General features: G+C 48.2%; 1 protein-coding gene across 4 annotated transcripts in view; it reads right to left on the bottom strand.

The window, feature by feature from the left end:
* The window catches only part of EPHA10 (EPH receptor A10), a 35949-nt gene extending 19416 nt beyond the window's left edge, over positions 1-16533 (bottom strand). For 3 of the 4 annotated variants that reach the window (XM_036231944.1, XM_016157409.2, XM_016157410.2), the window contains exons 1-5: positions 16411-16533; positions 14258-14322; positions 12791-13469; positions 6788-6943; positions 5818-6168 (exon numbers count right to left, since the gene is read on the bottom strand). In XM_036231944.1, coding sequence (XP_036087837.1) covers positions 5818-6168; positions 6788-6943; positions 12791-13469; positions 14258-14322; positions 16411-16516 — 1357 coding nt within the window. In that variant the 5' untranslated portion in view covers positions 16517-16533. The remainder of the gene's footprint in view (positions 1-5817; positions 6169-6787; positions 6944-12790; positions 13470-14257; positions 14323-16410) is intronic. The other variant, XM_036231947.1, reaches the window with a different exon arrangement.
* Positions 16534-20325: the final 3792 nt, after the last annotated feature.

Below are 20325 nucleotides of genomic sequence, written 5' to 3' on the forward strand. Positions count from 1 at the left end.
AACATTTAAGAGACAGACAAGGGAAAAAGGAGCTCGAAAAGGAGGAGCCAGAGTTAACAGGAGGACCAAGAGCAAACAAGGTCACGAAAGTCCTGAGGAGAGAAGATTTAAGGAGCGTCTCTCCTGACACTTCCAGGTATTAGCCCTGGGTCCATAAAGTAATAAATATGAAGAGCTTAAGCACAACACATGACACAGAGCAAGCGCTCAGTGCAAGTTTGCCCACAAGAGGGGCCGATGGCTGGCAGTGTCATATGCTGAGAAGAGACAGGGTAAGATGATGATTCAAAGTGCCCCTGGCTTTAACAATATGGAGGTACCTAATGACTCTGGGGGGTCAAGGGGAAGCTGATATCAGGTGGTGATGGGCCCAGGAAATGGAGACAGGGCATATGTGGCTCACTCTTTGAAAAGGGTGTGAATGTGGCTTCTAGTTTCAATGATATCCATCTAGCAGCCCCACCTCCGATCTTTCTCAAATTCCAATTAAAACATAGAGATATGGAAAGAGTTGAAAACCCATAACATCACCATAAATTAGTCTTGACAGCTGATTTCCAGAATGGGGGAGGGGGAGAAGCATTGGAGTGGCATGTTTCTACCTACGATAAAGCCAGTGGAACTAGGCTGAAAACCGCAATTGTAGTGAACCCCCGGGCTATGCTGCCCACAGAGTGGCATTGCCTCCTATCCTAAAAATAACTTGAAAGGTCCTTTATCCTTCCTCTCACTGTCTGACCCTTAAAAAATAGCAAGGTCTTTGTCAACTGGACAATGCGGAGCCAACATTCAACTGCATAGTTGCTTTTGAGGAAAAGTGTTCTTCCTTATCCCCAGGAGTGTCTCTCAGCCTAAAGCCACTTGGAGATGGCAGTTCCCAGAAAAAAAACAAGAGCACAAAGGGGAGAGGAGAGATGAAGTGTTCTAGGAGGTGGCATAGTCAGTCCCTCGTAGATGCACACAGAGGGTACACATAGGAAGGGCCTAGGAGCATCTTTTTTTTTTTTTTTTGAACTACATTTGTTGAAATCATCAGATGGCCAGAACATAGATTAAAAGAAAGTTCCATTTCAGGCCTGCAGATAAATATTAGATGAAAGCTTGATAAATGCTGAAAAGGGAGCTAAAAACAGAGAGGAAGGAAAATGAGGGAAGGGAAGGGAAGGATACTACACAATGAAAATGCTACACGTTGCTTTGAAGTAGTCTTAGAACAGTTAAAATGTTTACCATATATTAGACCACAAAGAAAACCTCAATAGTTACTTTAAAAAGTAAAAATAGCACAAACCTCTTTCTCGAATTATGGAGCAGTAAACTCAGGAGGCAAAAGATATAATAAAAGCAAGTCCTCCAGAAATTAAAACACAGTCTCTAAAATAATTTTTGTAGTCAAAACTACAATATTAGAAGAAAACACAGGTATAACTCTTTGTGATTTTGAATTAGGCAATGGTTTCTTAGATATGACACCAAAAGCACAAACAATCTAAGAAAAAAAGAGATAAATTGGACTTCATCAAAATTTAAAACTTTGAACTTCAAAGGACACTACCCAGAACGTGAAAGACAACCTACAAAATAGGGGAAAATATTTGCAAATCATATATCTGATAAGAGTTGTGAAAGGTTGAATTGTGTCCCCCGAAAAAGATAAGTTGAAGTCCTAACCCCTAGTACCTCTGAAATGTGACTTTATTTAGAAATAGGGTCTTCACAGAGGTAGTCAAATTAAAATGAGGTTATTTGAGTGGCCCTGACCCAATATGACCGATGTCTTTATGAAAAAGGGAAATCTGGACACAAAGACAGACACTCATATAGAGGGAAGATGATGTAAATATACATGTGGAGAAGATGGCCATGTGACTAGAGTGAGGCATCTACAAGCCAAGCAACGCCAAGGACTGCCAGCAAACACCAGAGGACAGAAGCAAGTTAGGATTATTCCCTGGAACAGTCAGAGGGAGCACTGCCCTGCACATGTATGTATGCATGTGTGTGTGTGTGTATGTATACACACACACATAATATATGCATATATATAATATATGCATATATATATATATATAATTCTTCAAACTTCAGCAGTTTCTCAGAAAGATTAAAAACTTACCATATGTATTAGTTAGCTTAGGCTGTCATAACAAGATACTCTAGGATGAAAGAACAAACATTTATTTTCTTACAGTTCTAGAGGCTAGAAATCCCGGATCAAGATGCTTGAAGACTCATAGTCATATTCCGATAAGGACTCTTTCTGACCTGCAGACAACGTGCCTGCTGTGTCCTCACCTGGCCTTTCCTCTGTGAACACTCAGAGAGACAGCAAGCAAGTTCTGGTGTCTCCTTCTCTTCTTATGATACCGGTCCCACCGGATTAGGGCCCCATCTTTAGGATCTCATTACTTTTAATTACTTCCTTAAAGCTCTTATCTCCAAATACAGTCACAATGGGGCTTAAGGGATCAGCATATAGAGTTGGTGGGTGGGGTGAAAATACAAGTCTGTCCGTAACACCATATGACCTAACCACCCCACTCCAAGATATATATGCAAGAGAACTGAAAACATATGATTGCACGACAGCTTGTATATAAATGGTCATAGCAGCATTATTCATAAGAGCCCAAATGTGGAAAAAGCCCAATGTCCATAAACTGATGAATGAATAAATGAAAGGGCGATATAACTACATAATGGAACATTAGCCATAAAAAAAAAAAAATGACATACCGATACATGCTACGACATGGATAAACCTTAGAAACGTTATGCTAAGTGAAACATGCCAGACACAAAAGTCCACATATTGTATAATTCCATGTATATGAAATGCCCAGAATAGGCAAATACATAGAGAGAGGAAGTAGAGTAGTGGTTACTAGGGACTGGAGGTATAGGGAGAATGGGGTGTGACTATTAACAGGATCCTTTTGGGGGTGACGAAAATGTTCTGGAAATAGTGCTGGTTGCATAACCTCAAGAACAGATGAAACACCACTGAATCGCGTACTTGAAAAGGTATGTGAAATTTTATAGTATGTGAATCATATATCAAAAGAATATTGACAATACTAACAATGCTATATATTAGGTATAAAAACATGTTAGATGTGCTCAAAACTATACTCAGAGGAAAACTTATAGGCTTAAAATATTACAACAAAAAAATAACTAAGGACTGAACTCACCTAGAAAAAGATTTCAGGAAAGCAGGAGAATAGTATCAATAAATGTAAGAATCATAACATAAGTAACAAAAGGGCAGTGAAATTTATAAATTCAAGAGCTGACTCTGTCATAATCAACAAAACTAACTTCTGGCAAGGGTAATTAAGAAAAAAAGAGAAATCACAAGTATACAACATGAAGGAAAACAGAGTTAACTCCAGATTCTGAAGAAAATTTTAAAATACACATTTTGAGGCTAATGAATTAAAAAAAGATTATCCAAAGATTTTCTATGCAAGTACAAATTACCAAAACTGATTCAAAAAGTTATGAAAAGATTGAGAATATCATCAAACTCCCCCCCCCCCCCCGCAAAAAGGTGCAGGTCCCAGAGAGTTTACCAGGCAGTTTTACATGCCTTCAAAGAATGTATAATTGTGCTCTTTAAACTATTCCAGAGCAGAAAAAAAGAAGACATTCTCTCTGATGCCTTTTCCAAAGCCAGAATTACCATAATGCCAAAACTTGACAAAGAACAATTAAAAAACACTAATCTCTCTTATAAATGCAGACAGAAAAAAAATTAACATTCAAGCAAATTAATTCAGCAAAATATTAAAAGAATAATACACACATATCCAGTAGGGTATAATCTGAGAATGCAAAGAGAGTTCACACTGAAAACTCCATTAACAGAATTTATCATACGAAAGAGTCAAAGGAAAAGAAAACGTGTGGCCGCCTTGAAATGCGCTTAGGTATTTTATAAAATTAACCTCCGTTCCTGATTCTTAAAAAATGTTCAGTAAAAAGTTAAAGCATTAGATGGCCAAGAGGCTTTGGTGGTAGACAGACCTGAGTTCAAAGATGGTTGTTAGCTAGCTGATTGACTTTGGACAATTCACTTGGCCTCTCAGGCCTCAGTTTCATCAGTTAAGAGATGATTATCACTCCGTTTAAATGAATGTAGAAAATCATATTGCACAGTGCCCAACAGAGCAACAATCAGTGGAAATTTAGTATTGTTATTAATAAATGGAAATAAGAGTATTTCCTTAACACAGTTTCTAAATCCATCTCTATCAAAACAACAGAATTGTTAATATGAAATATCAGATAAAAATTTATATTACATATAGTGTTATACAAAAGGGATTTTACAATAGATAGTTCTAGATATGACTATAGAGATAGAAAAAGGAAAAAATGTGGAAGCATATTAATAGTTGTTTGTCTCTGGGTAATAGAATTATGGGTGCTTTTTATTCTACGCTGAATTTTTAAAATGTAAATGTGACAGCAAATGTTAAATCACAACAGAGATAGTAAAAAGAAACAGAACTGTCATTACAGAAATCCAGACAAATGGGGCAATCTCTCCCCAAAGGCAGAGGAAATGGATTAAGAGCTAAAAATGATAAAGGAAGTGACAAGATTTGAGATTCAGAAAACAGATGTACAACCTAAGGCTTAGAGAGAGTCTTAAGAGAGATACTGGAGCTATCAGAAGTTCAAGTCAAAGCAATAACTGACAAAAATTTTTCCAGGACTAAGAAAAGATGTGCGAATTAAAAGTTTTACTATGTTTCAGTCAACCTCAATGAGAAGAAAGTGCTATTGGTTAAATTTTATTTTCATGAGTAGGTTAAAGAATTTTACACACATCTGTGTGTGTTTGTACATATATATGTATAAAAACAGAATACACACACACACACACACACGTTATTTAGAAAAGAATGACAATTATCCTGGCCTTAGTCTTTCTGCAATACAACTACCAGAAGACAGGGGAGCTAGTAACAACCAATTATATCTTCTCAGATATGAAAAAGACAGAAACCATACCACTCACTTATTCTCTTGTGAAAGAATATTTGAAGGTGTATTCCAGCTGAACGAGAGACGAATCACAAGTAATTTCAAGAATGGAGAGGGAGTGTAAAAGGGTGGTAGGTCTTCATTTATTCATCTCACTTCCAGACTCAGAAATGTGATTATTACGTATTGACCAGTGGATTCTATCGCCCCTACAGTCTGACCCTAGGTGCTTCCTTGGTCTTTTTCCAGAATCAGGAAAGAGGCTGACAGATGCAGCAAGGTTGAGGAGGCTGAAGAACAGAGGATCCCTCTTCTTAAACAGGAGAAGAGGAGGTATGATTCCGCTTCCTACTGAAATTTTTTTAATGGAGGACAAAAGATTGAGGGACTTTCTACCTCCTTGTCCCTGGGAAAGTAGAGGCAAGGCAACTGCAGAGTTGGGTGTAGGGCAAAATCTTTCTGCACTGTCAGAAGGGGGAGCGCCCACTGGCTCCTGCAGTCTCTCTTAAACGCTCCCATCCTTTCTGGTCCAGCGGCAAGGAGTCACCTGTATCCGCACCCCCTCCCGCTTGGCCTTCGGAAAGGGAGCCGAGACCCGGTGGGAGTCACCGGGGTTGGGGATTTTTGTGCTCTTTTCATCTCCTGAAGAGACGCCAGTTTGCTGCGGCGTTGGCAGCGATTGTGGTTTATGTGGAGTGGCTGCAGGGTATAGGGATGCTCTGGAGGGATGGAGTGGGGCAGCCCGGGGAGGGTGTGGGGGCGTGGAGGAGGCGGGAGCCTCTCTCCGGCACGGAGAGGTCCGGGCTCGCGGGGTGGCCTTACCCCCGGGCCCAGTGGAGACGGTGACCTGCGCGTAGGTGGCTCCCGCGGCGGCCGCTGGGCCCGAGACGCCGTTGAGCGCCGCCACGCGCACGGTGTAGCGCGCCCCGGGCCGCAGGTGGAGCAGCGTGGCGGCGCGCTCACGGAGCCCGGCCTGGCGCGGCACGAAGGCCACGCGCGGCCCGCACGGCTCGCAGGCGCCTGCCGGGCCCTCGCGGCCGCAGCGCAGGCACAGCAGCGAGTACGTGACGTCCGAGCGGCCGCCGGAGTCGGCCGGCGGCAGCCAGCGCAGCCTAAGTGCCAGCGGTGAGCGGCTCAGGCTGTACTGCAGGTCCCGCGGCGCCGACGGCGGCCCTGGGGCGGCACAGCGAGCGGGCGCCGTCAGCGGGCGGGTGGCGCTGCGGGGAACCGCTGCGCGGGGCAGCGAGGGGATGCGACGCGGAGCGTGGGGGCCAGCCGGGGGGCGGGACGGGCTGCGGGGCCAATGAGGGGGAGAGACGGCGACGAAGACCAGCTGAAACGGGATGACCCGCGTGGGGCCAGCGAGGGGGTACAGGGAAGGGCGTGGGAGCAGGGGAAGTGCGGAGGGGCAGGGGCGTGGGTGCCAGTGAGGGGGTGGGAGGAGGTTAGTGAGGGGATGAGGATGGGGGAGTTGGGACCCAGAACACAGTGTGAGGTGCTGGAGAGTAGAATGAGGTGAGGTGGGGTCGGTCCATTAGGTGATGTGTCTAGAAGCGCAGCCTCACCCCTCTGTCCCAACCCTCCCTGCTTTCCTGGTTCTTCCGACCCCAAACCCTGGCCCCCATTCCTACCCCCCCCAGGTTCTCCTCCCTCCACCCCGGGTCACTGACCCACTCTCCTCCTCCCCAGTGCGGAGCCCTCTGCCCTCACCAACACTTAGACCTCCCTTTATTGACCACCACCCACCCATCCACCCTCCGTGATGCGTGATGCGGTCGGGAGGGGAACTCACGGGTGCAGGAGGCCCAGGGCGGGTCAGTGGGCGAGCGCGCATAGCTGTCCTGGCACTCGCAGAACGTGGAGGCGTTTTCCAGGGCCAGACTGTGCTCTGGGCAGGGTGAGCAGAGGGGCCGCCTAGAGGACACCTTGTAAAACCCTGGGGGACAGGCTGTGAGGAGGAGCCATGTGAGAAGGAGGGTTATCCTCCATAGCTTCTCTCTCGCCCGCTTTCCTACAAGGCCTCATTAGGGTAGGGGTTATCTCCTCTAATTGTGGTGGGTAAAAGGAGGGGGATCTCAGCTACTACAGCACTGCCCTTTGGGGGGGCAGCTCCTGACTGAACAACCCCATACTCCCTAACCCTTAGTAAGCACTTAATGGGTGCCAAAACACTGGAGTGTTTTACTTCTAGTAATCCATTTAATCCTCACGACAACCTGTGAGGTATGTGCTTTATTCCCACTTAAAAAATGAGGACACTAAGGCTCAGAGAGGTTGGTGACTTGCCCAATATCCTACAGCTAGTAAATGATAGGATTCTGACCCAGCAGACTGGATGCAGAGCTCCAGTGCCCACTGGAAGAAAACGAACCAGAATGAGTCTTGATGTGAGAACAGAAGAGAGTTACCAAGGGACAGACACCCACTCCCAGTTACATAGAGACAAACACTCTGACACACACGTATTATTGCCAGCTCATCCTCTCACCACTATTTGGGGTTAATGGGTCATTGGTTCTCATCTCACACAGTTGGTCCCAGCCAGGTGGGAGGGAGTAGAGAGGGAACAGTGAAAGTTCCCTGGTTCCAGTCTTGACACCTTCTCAGTTACTTTGCTTCTCTCACCTCACTCAGAACATGGATTGTTGAGAGCACAGGCTTTTATAACTGAACCACCTGGGCTTACAGCTATTATACCACTTATTTGCTGTGTGGCCTTGGAAAAAAGGTGCTTGACCTCTGTGAGCCTTGTGTAGACTATCTACCTCAAATAGGTTGTTGGATAATTAACTGAGATAAGACCTGTAAACTGCTTAACCAAGTACAGAAAGCATTTACACACTAATGGAACTAATTACCGTTCCTCCATCACAAGCCTAAAGTGGAAACTGCTACACACTGCTAAGGAAGGAGGCAGTGGCTCCTGGCCCCTCTCACCTTCCTCCCTAGCCCCACCAGTACTTCTCTGTTCTTCCCCTGTAATTTAGCTGATTATAGAAAGCTGTCTGCTCTCCAGCCCCAAGAAGGCAGAGTACAAAGCAAGGGAAGCAGACTAGCCCTCAGGAAGGACTTTCAGCTTGCCTGGGAAAAGAGGGGAAGGGCTGAGGGTTTCCATCTTCTGGAAGGCTTAGGCTTGGGAGGGTCCATCTTGCCTAGAATCCTGGGAAACCCAACTTTGGGCAGGGCCTCAGGAGCCTTTGAAAGTCTCTGCCACAGAACAGTGCATAGCACCCACTAACATTGTGTGTGGTCTCATGGGCAGCAGTGACCTGGCTGGGACTCAGAAGGCCCAGATTCCAGTGTTAGCGCTGCCACTTCCTGTGCCTCTCGGGCCCCAAGAAACCCTCAGTCAAATGTAAATAACAACCATGGCCTGCCCACTTCTGTTGTGAAACAAAGGCGAGCCGTTTGTGGCGTCTCACAGCTATAGGGAAAGAATGCTGGAGGCTCCCTTTCTCTGTGTGTATGTGGGCATCTGTGTCCCAGAGATGGGTGGTCCCATCAGAAACAGCATTGGTTATATCTACTTTGAGAGGCTCTATTTAGAAGTTCGTGTTGAAGGGCAGACTCAGGAAGCAATTCCTGACTGCCAGCCCCTCCCTCTCTTCTTCCAGGTCAAAGTTTGAATTTCAGAGGTCATCTCGTTCCCAGCTGGCCCAGTCCTCCAGCAACTTCCCTAGCAGTAGTCTTTGCTCATATATTTTATAAAGAGGAGCTCACCCTCTTCTGAGCTGTCTCTGCTGAACAGCGTTAGAAAGGGCTACCTTATGTTGAGCCCCAATCAGCCTCCCTGTCTGTAATCCCCCTCGTGCCATCCCATTACAGGGTCTCATGGTGCCCTATGGAGCCTTAGAGGACACATTTGCTAGGGTCTCTCTGCCTCAATTTCTGTAGGCAGCCCTACAGAGATTTGAAGCCTTTTAATAATTCCTCTAGTGGCTGGGAGAGGGGGAACAAGAATCAAGATCATTAAAGAGAGAAACAAAAAGTAAAAACATTTTTGCTCCATCCCCTCAACATCCATCTACCTTTAGAGAGGGACCCGCACTTAGCTGCAGAAGGCACTTGGAAGGACTTCATTTCCTAAATACAAATCTGACCATTCCACTTCCCTTCTTAAAACCTTCCAACAGCTTCTCACTGCCATCACCCCACCCATGCCACACTGAACTCTCCTCCTTTACACCTCTGGGTCTTGTCCTATAGTGTCTCACACCTCTCCTCTTCTGGCAAACTCCTATACTTCTCCAAACCCCATTTCAAAATAATATTTCCCTGTGAAGCTTTCCCTGGCATCACCTCCAGCTCCCCAAAGCACAGCTGAAGCCATTGGAAATGGCCTTTGTCTCCACCTAAGGAGAGAGAGTTCAGCACAGCTCCGGAGTGGGATTAGGTTCCTGAGTGCATGTGTGTGTGATTACTCAGAGTGTAGATCCAAACCTCCTCCTCTAGCTGCTGACCCTTTCATTCAATAATTTTATTTTAATCTACTACAAGCCCGGCACTCCTCTAAGCTGTGGAGATACAGCAGTGAAGAAAACAGACCAGGATCCTACTGTTCACTGGTACCGATGCCCTCCCTCCCACTTATAGGAAGAAGAGAGGCCATCAGTTGGTAATTCCTTCAACATCTGGCCATCAAACCCACAAACACCTCCATCCACATCCATCTTCCCTCTCTTTCTTTCCAGGCCTAGTGGGGGGGAAGGAACAGCCTCCTATTGAAAACCAGCCCCTCCTCCTTCACTCTGGATCCTGCCCCTTCACTGCTTCCCAGCCTACGGCCCATCAGTCACCTAACTTACACTGCTCCTTCTCTACTGGCTCTTCCCAGCGACAGATCAAAGGAGTGGATCAGTAAAAGCAGCTCATTTAGGGTGTAGGCAGTAGGGCACTGTCTGTACAGTATCTAAAAACAATAAAACTGACTAAAACACGGCCTGCTTTTTTATTAGCAGCATGCGTCAGCAATTCTAACATCAGTCATAAAGCACTTCTTCCCCCTGAGGCAGACAGCTCCCACCACCCTCCACTTGGTACCCCACTGGCTCCTTCCCGCATAAGCAAGGCTCTCCCATCTGCAGTAAACACCCTCTTCCATCCCACCCAGTGTCCTCCTCAAGATACCACACCCTCTCCCCTTTCAAATCCCGCTTCTAGAGAGTCGTTTGCATTTCCCCAATTCTAGCTCTTCACCTTCCTTCACCCTTCAACCTATTGCAGCTGGTCTCTCTATGACTCAACTAAAATAACTCTCACCTGGGCCACTGAGCCGACATTGTCCAATCCTTGCCTTACCTGACTGCTCCCCAACACTGTAGGCCATTCCCTCTCAGACACCTCCGCCTCCCTTAACTGCCATGAAATCACGCTCTCCTCAATCTCCTCCAAACTCTGACCACTGCCTTTTTTATGGGCTCTGTTCCTTTTACTTCCCCTTAAATACTGCTGTTCTGTGAGTCTTCATCATTGGCCTTCTTGCTTCTTACCCCATACATTCTCCCTGGTCTGTCCCGTCCACACCCACGGCTTCAGGTAGCATCTCTTTCTGTCGCTGAGCTCCAGACCCACTTTCTAGCTACCACCACTTGAAAGCACCATGGACTCCATAAATCTAATATGTCTATCCATGTCCTGTGTTCTCTACAGCCAGAGAATGACCCTTTGTCCATTCAATCCTCCAGAAGCACAGGAGTCAAAAAAGACTCCTTTCTCCTCCTGTATCACATGGTCATCAAGTGCTGTGGATGCTGTCTCATTTCACATCCATCCTCAACTCTCAATGATCTCTCTCCCTCTGCCTTAGTTCAGACCTTGTGCTCTTTCTCCTGAGCTATTCTATCATCTTCCTTCTTCATCTTCTGGCATCTAATTTTTCCTTCTCCAATCCTTCCTTTATAATTCATATCCTCCCACGTGGTATAAAGCAGGGCCATCAAACCCCCAGGCCTTAGACTGGTACTGGTCCGCGGCCTGTTAGGAACTGGGTCACCCAGCAAGCGGTGAGTGGCGGGCAAGTGTGTGAAGCTTCATCTGTATCTGCAGCCACTCCCCACCACTAGCATCACCACCTCAGCCCCACCTCAGATCATCAGCCATTAGATTTTTATAGGAGGACCGGTCCCCAGCGCCAAAAAATATTGGATACCATTGGTCTAAAGCATAAACGCTTCTTTATCCCAATGTTCAAGGCCCTTCATGATTTGCCCCTGGCCCTCTCCAGTGTCATCACCCCTCACACCCCCAAATGCTCTCTGCTCTAGTCTCGCTGATTTGCCCAGCCCCTACCATGCTACATCTTCTCCTGCCTCCATGCTTCTGCACACAATCTCTTAGAATGCTCTCAGCTGCCTTGAAGAAAGGCTTTCTTGCTATCTCTCTCCACCCTTAGAACTGGGTTCTCCTTTCTCCAGGCTTCCTCAGCATTCTGTTGATAAAATACCACACCCTATCGTAACCACTCATTCACGGGTTACATTTCTACTGGTCACCTACCATATACCCTATTCTATTATGGGCACTGGGGCTGCTGAGACTCATTACCTGAGCTCAGAAGTTCCTAGACCAACAGTGGAAACGCACATAAGTAGAACACTGCATACCATGGGGTGAGTGCAGAAATAGAGGTTGCAACAGGTGCTGGAGAACAGAGGTGAATCCTTACCCTACCTGAAGAGCTCAGGGAGGTTCATTCCTCCAAATCCCTTACTAAGCCACAAGGTCCCCCATGGAAGAGATGGTGACGTATCATAAACCCTCAATATATGCAGATGTTCTCCGTTCATACTGAATGAATGAATGAACAAAGAACATTTCATCACTTCCTCCCCTATCTTCCTACCACTGTATTAATCCCTCTGTTAGAGCATGTGTCACCGTCTTGTGATTTTTAAATTTTTACATCTCTCATCTAGACTATGAGCTTAAAAGGTGAGACTATGCCTGATTCATTTCTGTCTCCCTACCACCCAGAAAAGGACATGGCTTAGAAAAAGCATCACTCGATCTTTCTCCATTAAGTGCACACATCCATACCCCACCCTTACCCTCTTCCCACAGATAGGGAAGGGAAGGAGAGGTCTGTTCCTGGTGCCTCCACAGACCTGAGAACCCATAGAAACCCCAACACGGAGGGTCTCCCCCAGGGGGTATGGTGACTCTAGTTGAGAGAGTTAGGTGAGACATTAGTAGTCATTTATTGCAAACTCCAATTTCTCTCGAATTCAAGAATCTCCCTGCTAGCCTCTGACTTGCATATTTTCGGTGACAGGGAGCTCACTCCCTAAAATGTAACCAACTCACTAGCCAATAGCTAGTAGAGTTGGGCTACTGTAGAAATCTTCCTTACGCATGGGGCGGGGGGGGGGGGGGGGGAGGTGCGGTTCACCATGGTGTAGTAGAACTTGAGAGTTGGGCACACCTGGATTCAAATCCTGGTTCCCCATTTCCTAACTTTGCAAGTGAGGTGTTAATCTCTCTGAGCCTCTGTTTCCTCATTTGCGAAACATAGATGATGACTTTATTGCCCTGAATAAATGAAAAGACCTGTGTGAGGTGCTTATCATAGTGCCTGAAATACAGGCCCCTAATGCCCCTTGTATGGGGTCGAATTCGCCTCCTAGTAATTTCACTCATCGGCCTAGTAACTTCACCCATCGGAAGCTCCACAAAAGCTCATGACTCAGGACTCCAGTCTCCACGCCCCTCCAGCCTCTTTCTTCTAGGGCACTCTCTCTTCCAATTGCCACAGGCGCGGGCTACGCTCCCGCACCACACACCCTAGTCCGCTGGATACCTTCACAGATGTCACCGCGCTCCTGGAATCCCGCACTGCAGCTGCAGCGGCCCACGGGCACCAACCACTCGCCATCCGCGCCGCAGTGCATGCGCGGGGGGCTGCCGGGCTCCCCTTCTGAGTGCGCCACGCATGTTCCGGTCACCTCCACCAGCGTGGAGAAGGCGCTCTCAGCCGCGGTGGCTGGGAATGCCGCCAGGCCCCGCACTGTGGCGCGGCACTGCTTGTAGTAGACGCGCACAGAGACCAGCGCCACGCATGCGCCCACATCCTGGAAGGCCAGGTGGAAACCCTGCCGGCTGAGCGGACCTATCTCGCGCACCTCGGTGTTCAGCTTCATCTTGCGTTCGCCCAGGTCGCCCTGAGTGAAGCTTTCGTCCGCTGCGATTGTGTCGATTTTGCGGGGCCGGCTGCCGCCAGGGATGGGACGCCCGCGGCCCAGGTCGGTCTCGGTTTCCAGGTAGTAGACGTTGAAAGTCTCCTTGCAGGTGCCCGCGGCGCCGGGGATGCTGCTGCAGTCACGCAGTGTGAACTGCAGCTCCACGAAGATGCGCTGTCCGCGGCCGCGGCTGATCCAGCCAGTCTGCAACCAGTTGTCCTGGTTGGGCTCCAGCACGTTGCACACTTGGTATGTACGGATGGGACGGTCGTGCTCGTCCACGCCGCTGATCTCCTCCCACTGAGGAGGAGAACGAAGATGTGGGCAGCTCGGAGCCAAGGCGCCCCCAGTAGCTCGAGCCCTCTCGATGACTCAGGCTGAACCCCTCCTGTCCCATCATTTAGCATTCTTCTCTCCCTCCTACCCCGCCTCCCCACACTACTCGACACACACACACCCCTGAAATTATAAGATGCAAACCCAGGAGAAACAATGAAGACAACCAAGTCCAATTCTTAATTTTTATAGAAGGGAAATTGAGGCTCCAGAGGGAGAGGGACTTGACTAGAGATACACACACGTGTGACTAGAAGAGGTAGGAATGGTGCCTGGAGTCTCCTAGCTCTCCACCCAGTGCCCTTTCCATGACACCAAGCTACTGTCACACTACTGCATCTCCACACCCCAACTCGGTTTCCGAGCCTCTTTTAGGATTCCAGGTCTTGCTTGTACTGACAATCCGTCAGTCAGCAACACTGCTTGGAGGAGGGTCTGCTGTGTGCAAGGCACTGTTCAGCTTTGGCTCCATCCAGAGGCCACATTTCTGTTCCTAGACACAGCCAGTTCTCTCCTCGCTTTTTACCATTATTTATTTATTTATTCATTCAGTCATCCATTTATTTATTTATTATTTTTGACTGACTGAAGAATCAACATTTTCTAAGAGGTGACTCTGGCTTGAAGCCAGGGCTGCTGCCATCCACAATGTTCCAGGGAGCATTTTGATCTGATGTAACCATGGGGAGCAAATGGGCCTGAGTCAGGACGACCATGGGATCCCTGGGACAGAGAGAGAGGTTTGCACTTACCCCATTACTTGGCAGTGCAGTCCAACCCAGCTCAGCCTGGGAGGCTTTGGAATCCAGGAGAATGACTAGGAAAAGGGAAAAACATGTCAGAAGCCAGGAAGGTGGACCCTTTAATGAATTCAGTGAATTTGCTAAGGGATGACAAATGTGACAAAGGACACAGACAAGTTTTTTCCACTTCATACATTTCCAGGAGGAGGTGTAAGTAGCTTAAGTCCAGAGAGGGGTAGACATATAATCAGGGTAGGAGCCTGTATTAGTTTCTTGTGGCTGCAGTAACAAATTACCACAACTCAGTGGGTGAAAACAATTCATTCTCTTACAGTTCTGGAGGTCAGAAGTTGGAAGTTAGTTTCACTGGTCTAAAGTGGGGGCGTAAGCAAGATTAGTTCTTTATGCAGGTTCAGAGGAGAAAATTCATTTGCTGAACTTCTTCAGCTTCTAGTGGCCACCTGGATCCCTTGATTTGTGGCCTTCTCTTCCATCTTCAAAACGCATCACTCCAATCTCTGTTTCTGTTATCACATCGTCTTCTCCTCTGACTCTGACTCCTTCTACCTCCTATTTATAAGGACCATTGCAATTACATCGGACCCATCCAAATAATTCAGGATGACCTCTCCATCTCAAGATCCTTAATCATATCTGAAAAGGCTTTTGCCACTTAGGATAACATTCACAGGTTGTAGGGATTAGGATGTGGACATATTGTGGGGGGGGAGTCATTATTCAGCCTGCCACAGAGTCCATGACAAGTACTCTAAGGCTGGCTCTAAAATGGAGGGGGGGGGGCGGGTTTGTCAGCGAAACTCCCCCCACGGCTTTCCTAGGTTTCCTAAATTATAACTAAGTGCCAAGAAGAGGGAGAAAGTGAGTGTATCAGAGGATTCCTGTATGTATCTCAGAATCCACTTAGACTGAGGGGCTTCTCTGAGGTCCAGAGTTACCAAAAATGGAGGAAACTTGAACCTTTTTACTTTGACTACCAAGGCCTCTGGGGAAAATGAAGTGGAGAGACCAGCCCAGTAGCAGAGGAAATAAAAATCTCTCATCTTCTCAGCCAGCCCCTTTCCCAGGGGCTGTCACCTCGACTGTCTTTGAAAGAATGTCAGTGGTCCTTTTATATGTATTAAAACCATGACCTCTCCTGCACCAAGGAGGCTTGGAGTCATTTTCTTCCCCCAGGAGGCATCAGCCCAGTGGTCTGAGCTCTGCTCTCAGTATTGGTCCCAGAGAAGCACAGGTTTGGACAGCACAGCAGCAGCTCAGAGACAGGGCCCCACGTCATCCCCAGATCTTGAAAGATTACTTAACTCATCTGGAGCTTAAGCGAGGGGATGAGGTTCCAGAGAGAGGGCTTCTCACATGATTGGCCCCAAAGGCATCAGTGACAGTGGGTAGGACCGCCAACAGCGTCCCGATTTCAGTATAACTGACGGGCATATTGAAATTGCATATCAGAAAGCTTCAGAAATCCAGCACCCTGACCAATCCTGCCTTCAAAACCTCAAATTCCAGCTCCTCGGGATTCTGCACCTGGGTATGACGCCTCTGGATTCAACCGAACGTACAGGTTCCCCAAATTCAGAATCAGAGGCAAGATTCGAGGCTCTGGTACCGGCGGGTAGCCCCAAACCCAGCAAAGCAGACCGCTCCGGGTCGTCTACGTTCCAAATCCAGCACTGCGGACAGATCCTGGACCAGCACATCGGGCAGCTCCTGGACCCAGCCCCCACTCCCTAACCCCACTCCCCGGCCCCAACATTCCACCTCTTATTGGCCGCACAGGGGTCCCCTAGCCACCGCTGTTCGGGCTCCCATCTCACCTGCGCACCTCTCTGTGCCCTCTGCTCTCTTCTCCCGCCCCCACGCCTCCAACCTCCAATCGCCTGTCCTCCTCACCGGCCCCTGGATTGCCGCCTCTGGCTCCCACAGTTCTCGGTCTCTTTCTTTCCCAGGCTTCCCGGTATCCAGCTCCCGAGCTCAATTCCCTTTTTCTCTGTCTCTCTAAGTCTTTGCTTCCCGCTGCCCGCTTGCTTCAAACCCCAATACAGACTCCAGTCTCTCCATAAGACTCCTTCCCAGCACCCCAGCGCTTCAGCCCCCTATCTTTTGGCATCCCAGCCTCCAAGAACAGCGACTAGTCTTCTCACCTTCCTCCGCGGTCCCGGGCCTCCCTGGTCCCAAAAGCAAAGAGAGACAGAGTGGCATCAGGCAAACGAACAGGCGCTGCGGATGTGGGCCGGCACTGGTCTCCATGGTCCGCAGACCGAGCTGTCAGTGCGGCGGCGGCTCAAGCCGCGCCAGCCCCAGCGCAGTTGAGCAGTGGCCCCCGTCCTCAGCTCCGCCTGGGGGCGGGATCTCGCCGGTTACTATCATCCATGGGGACCAATCACTAAGCACCGCTGCTGGAGCTCCACCAATCTCCGCCAGCAGAGGGTGGAGAGGAGGTGGAGTTTCATAGGCCAGGGGCGGAACAGCAAACTGGAGGGGGAAAGGAAGGGGTCCCGCCAATCTCCAAACCATGGGGGTGGGGCAGTTCCGAGCGCTGGCTGGACTCCTGGGGAGGGGAATGAACTGGCATCGGTGGTCCAGAGCGCTAAACCTTAGCCCCTCATTGCTGAGAAGTAGACGGTGTGGGCGTGGCTTAAGGAGGGGCAAACCTTGGGGAAGGCAACGACACTTGCAAGCCTCTCTGAGTTAGCCTGGAAGCTCCCTTGTTCCTAGGACTTGCAGGGGTTTTGATGTCTTGCCTCCAAGGTCCGGGGAGCTCCTTTATTTTCCAGCCCTTGGCTTCTTCCAGTGTCTGCGGCTCCTGGTGTCTCAGGGCTCAATCCCGCCCCCTTCTCTCCGTGTCCTCATCACACACACACACACACACACACACACACACACACACACACACACCGGCAGGATGAAGGGGCCAAGCCCGATCTCGGGAGCTGCTCAAGAAAGGAGAGCAAAGTGCGAAAGAGTACCACCCTACCAGCAACACAACATCTGGGAAACCATGTGAATGCCGGGATGGTGGTAGATTTTGCTTGAACGATCGCTGTCTCGGGTTCTTGCTCTAGCTGCCAGGACACAGGCAGCACTCTATACAACCACCCCTTTCCTCAGTCTGCTCAGAGCCTGGAGCTCTCCCCTTTTGATAATCCCTCTCCGCCCCCCCCCCCACCCCCAAGGGGACTGGCGAGGAGCACAGCTGCCGGAACAATCCTCGCAGAGTTCAACCAGCTCCGAAGAAGCCACAAGGAAACGTGGAACGCGACCTCTATCTAATGAAGGTCATTATGTGCAGGCTGAGGGTTTAAGGCGTTAGTGTAGGAAGGGTTGGGGCCCTCCAGGACGAGGGAGGCAGCTACTGAGCGCCACCAACTGGGCTAACTTGAATGCAGAAAGCTCCACCTACCCCGTGGCTTTTCAGAGCTCTTTTCTTGGGGGACCCAGCCCCGCTTCCTTTGGAGGCGATAGTAGCTGGAGAAGTCTTGAGAATAAATGTGAGTCCTGTTACCTGTTACCTGTCTGACCTGAGTGTCTACGTATTGTGTGTGTGTGTGTGTGTGTGTGTGTGTATTCCTCATCCCTCCAAAACAAATAACACTACTGGGCACCATGCTCCGTGCTGAGGATATGAGGATACCTGGTCAATAGCCCTGTCTCTGCCACAGTCCATACCTCTTTGAAAGCATGGAGGGCAATGAAATTTTCTGGCATTGTAGAACACTGGCTATTGACAAGCTGCTTTCATGTGTCATTTCTGTGTGTGCGCGTGCGCGCGCGCGCGTGTGTGTATATGTGCAAGCACATTTGCTTGCTCACAGATATATTTGCTGGACAGTAGCAATAAGAGTGGCTGGGAGGAATTGAGATCCTTTGCCTGTAGAAGAAAGATCATCGGGAGAAGCTGGGGGTTGGGCTGAAGCTTGCTGAGGAAGCAGAAGGAGACGTGGCATTTGGCCAGTCCTTGGATACTGATGGGGGCTTCTGAAATCAGATCTACCTGAAAAGGTCTCTTACATCTCCCACCTTCTTCCCATCTTCATTCTCCTCACGCTGGCTTTTCCCCCTCCCCCTTCCCCCAGCGCTGGGAGATGGTATTTTTAGAAGCTGCTTAGAGACCCAGGACTCCTTTCATTTCAAAACGAGTCTTCACTCCACTACCCCTCACCTCCCTCTCCAAAACCAGGTCTCATCCCCTTTGCAGTCTCTAAGGCGCCAGCTATAGCATCTTATCTGAGCTCCAGGGACCTCAGTGCAGAGGTTCTGATCCTATGTGCTAAAATAAAATGCAGACTCCCTATGAGCTTCGCAAGAATGGTTCTGAACCAAACCTATGGAGGAAATTGTCTGAGGAAACCGCTGACTGTCGAGAGTCTGGTTTCTACCCTCTCCCACCACACATACCTGCAGGCACCTGGGGGAAATCACGAGATCGAGACCATAGAAATGGAAGAAAGAAGAAAAGAAGTGAAATAAGCCTTCTCTTTCTTCCTCTGAACAATTCATTTATAACAAAAACAGAACGGTGTAGTCCCAGTTTATGCGGATATATGCACATCAGTCTGATCTTAATAAGAGTTGCTCCAAGGCAGACTCCACTCTACTAGGGGGCTGCAGCATAGACACTTCATGAAGAAATTCAGAAGTGTCTTAGAAAGAAACTAAGCCATGGTTTATTGAGATCTTAAGTGCTGGGGGCCATTCAGCGGAGAGCTAGGTTAGATTCCCCTAAAATAGCGAGCGCGGGGAGTGGGTTGGGGTGGGGATGAGGGGTGTGAAGGGGGGGGCTTGGTGAGTTTTCTGGCCGTGGTGAGGAACTATAGCAGCCCGTGGGCCAGCCTCGGGCTTGTTTCTGTCCGTGGTGCTGAACCTACCAGAGTCCATATCTTCCGCTTTCAACTAGACCTGAGACTTCTCTTATGGCGGTCTGATCCTTGGTCCAGGGCCCTCTGCCTACTTCTTTAGCCTATAACCAATATGCAGCGATTTGAGTCTCCAGGAGACAAATAGACTTACTTTCTAGGGTAAGAGTGGGGAGGGGAGCCTGGAACCCATCCAGAAACTCCACTTTTTTCCTTCTACTCCTCCAAGACCCCATCTGAGGTAGGATGAAAGGGATATTTCTCTTTATTTCTACCTCACTATCTCCAGGATAATGGAGAGAACACTAGATAATAAAAAAGATGCTTTCCGTGGAGCCGATTCAACTTTACTACAACCTCCATCTTCAAGTTACTGAAAGTTATGAATCCAGAAGGTGAAAATTTAGTCTCTTCCTTTTGCACAGATGCAGAAAGTACATTAAGCCTGGCTGGACAGGTAGAAGTTTCCTCCTCCATGTAGAAGATTAAGATTGTTCCAGGGAACTCAGGGCCAAGCCCTGCTCTTAGGAAAGAGAACAGAGAGGGACCAAAGGGCAATAGAAGCCCTACTGCTCCAAGGGACATCTCCAATTTGTCTCTTTACTCTTTCAGTCCATCTCCCACTTCTAGCCTAAGAAAGAAATATATACAAGGTGAATTCTTTTCTAGGTCAAGAGACTCACAGGCAAAAATAAGATGGAGGTTATAAATAAATGTTTAAACAGTATTTTTCTAAGATAAGGGAAACACAAAACATCTAACTTATTGACTTTGAAAATTAAGCAGAGGAAATCTTTAGATTATCAAACCCAACATAGCCTTTATGAGCCTCTACTTCCTCCTTTGTAAAATTGGAATGAAAACACTTTTCAGAGTTATCATGAGGTCAGAATATGATTTTAATACATGGCTCAGCACAGTGCTTGGCACATAGTTCTGGTACATTTCATTATTCAACTCCATGGTTAATTACAGTGAAAAACAGAAAGAAAAAAGGAAAGAATAAAGGAAGGTTAGGTGGTGAGGTAGGAAAAGAGAAAGAAAATTAGAGAAACAGTCATAGAGAAAAAGACAGAATGAAGAATAGAGACAGCTGGTTGAGATGAATATGGCTAGAAAGTAAGAAGCCTGAAGGAAATGTGTTTGAAGGGACAGAAATATTATCAGGGCAGGCTGGCTGGCCAGTTTCCAAGTGGCTTCAGA

This window comes from Rousettus aegyptiacus, unplaced genomic scaffold, assembly GCF_014176215.1.
Source record: "Rousettus aegyptiacus isolate mRouAeg1 unplaced genomic scaffold, mRouAeg1.p scaffold_m13_p_1, whole genome shotgun sequence".
In the NCBI taxonomy this organism is placed as follows: domain Eukaryota; kingdom Metazoa; phylum Chordata; class Mammalia; order Chiroptera; family Pteropodidae; genus Rousettus; species Rousettus aegyptiacus.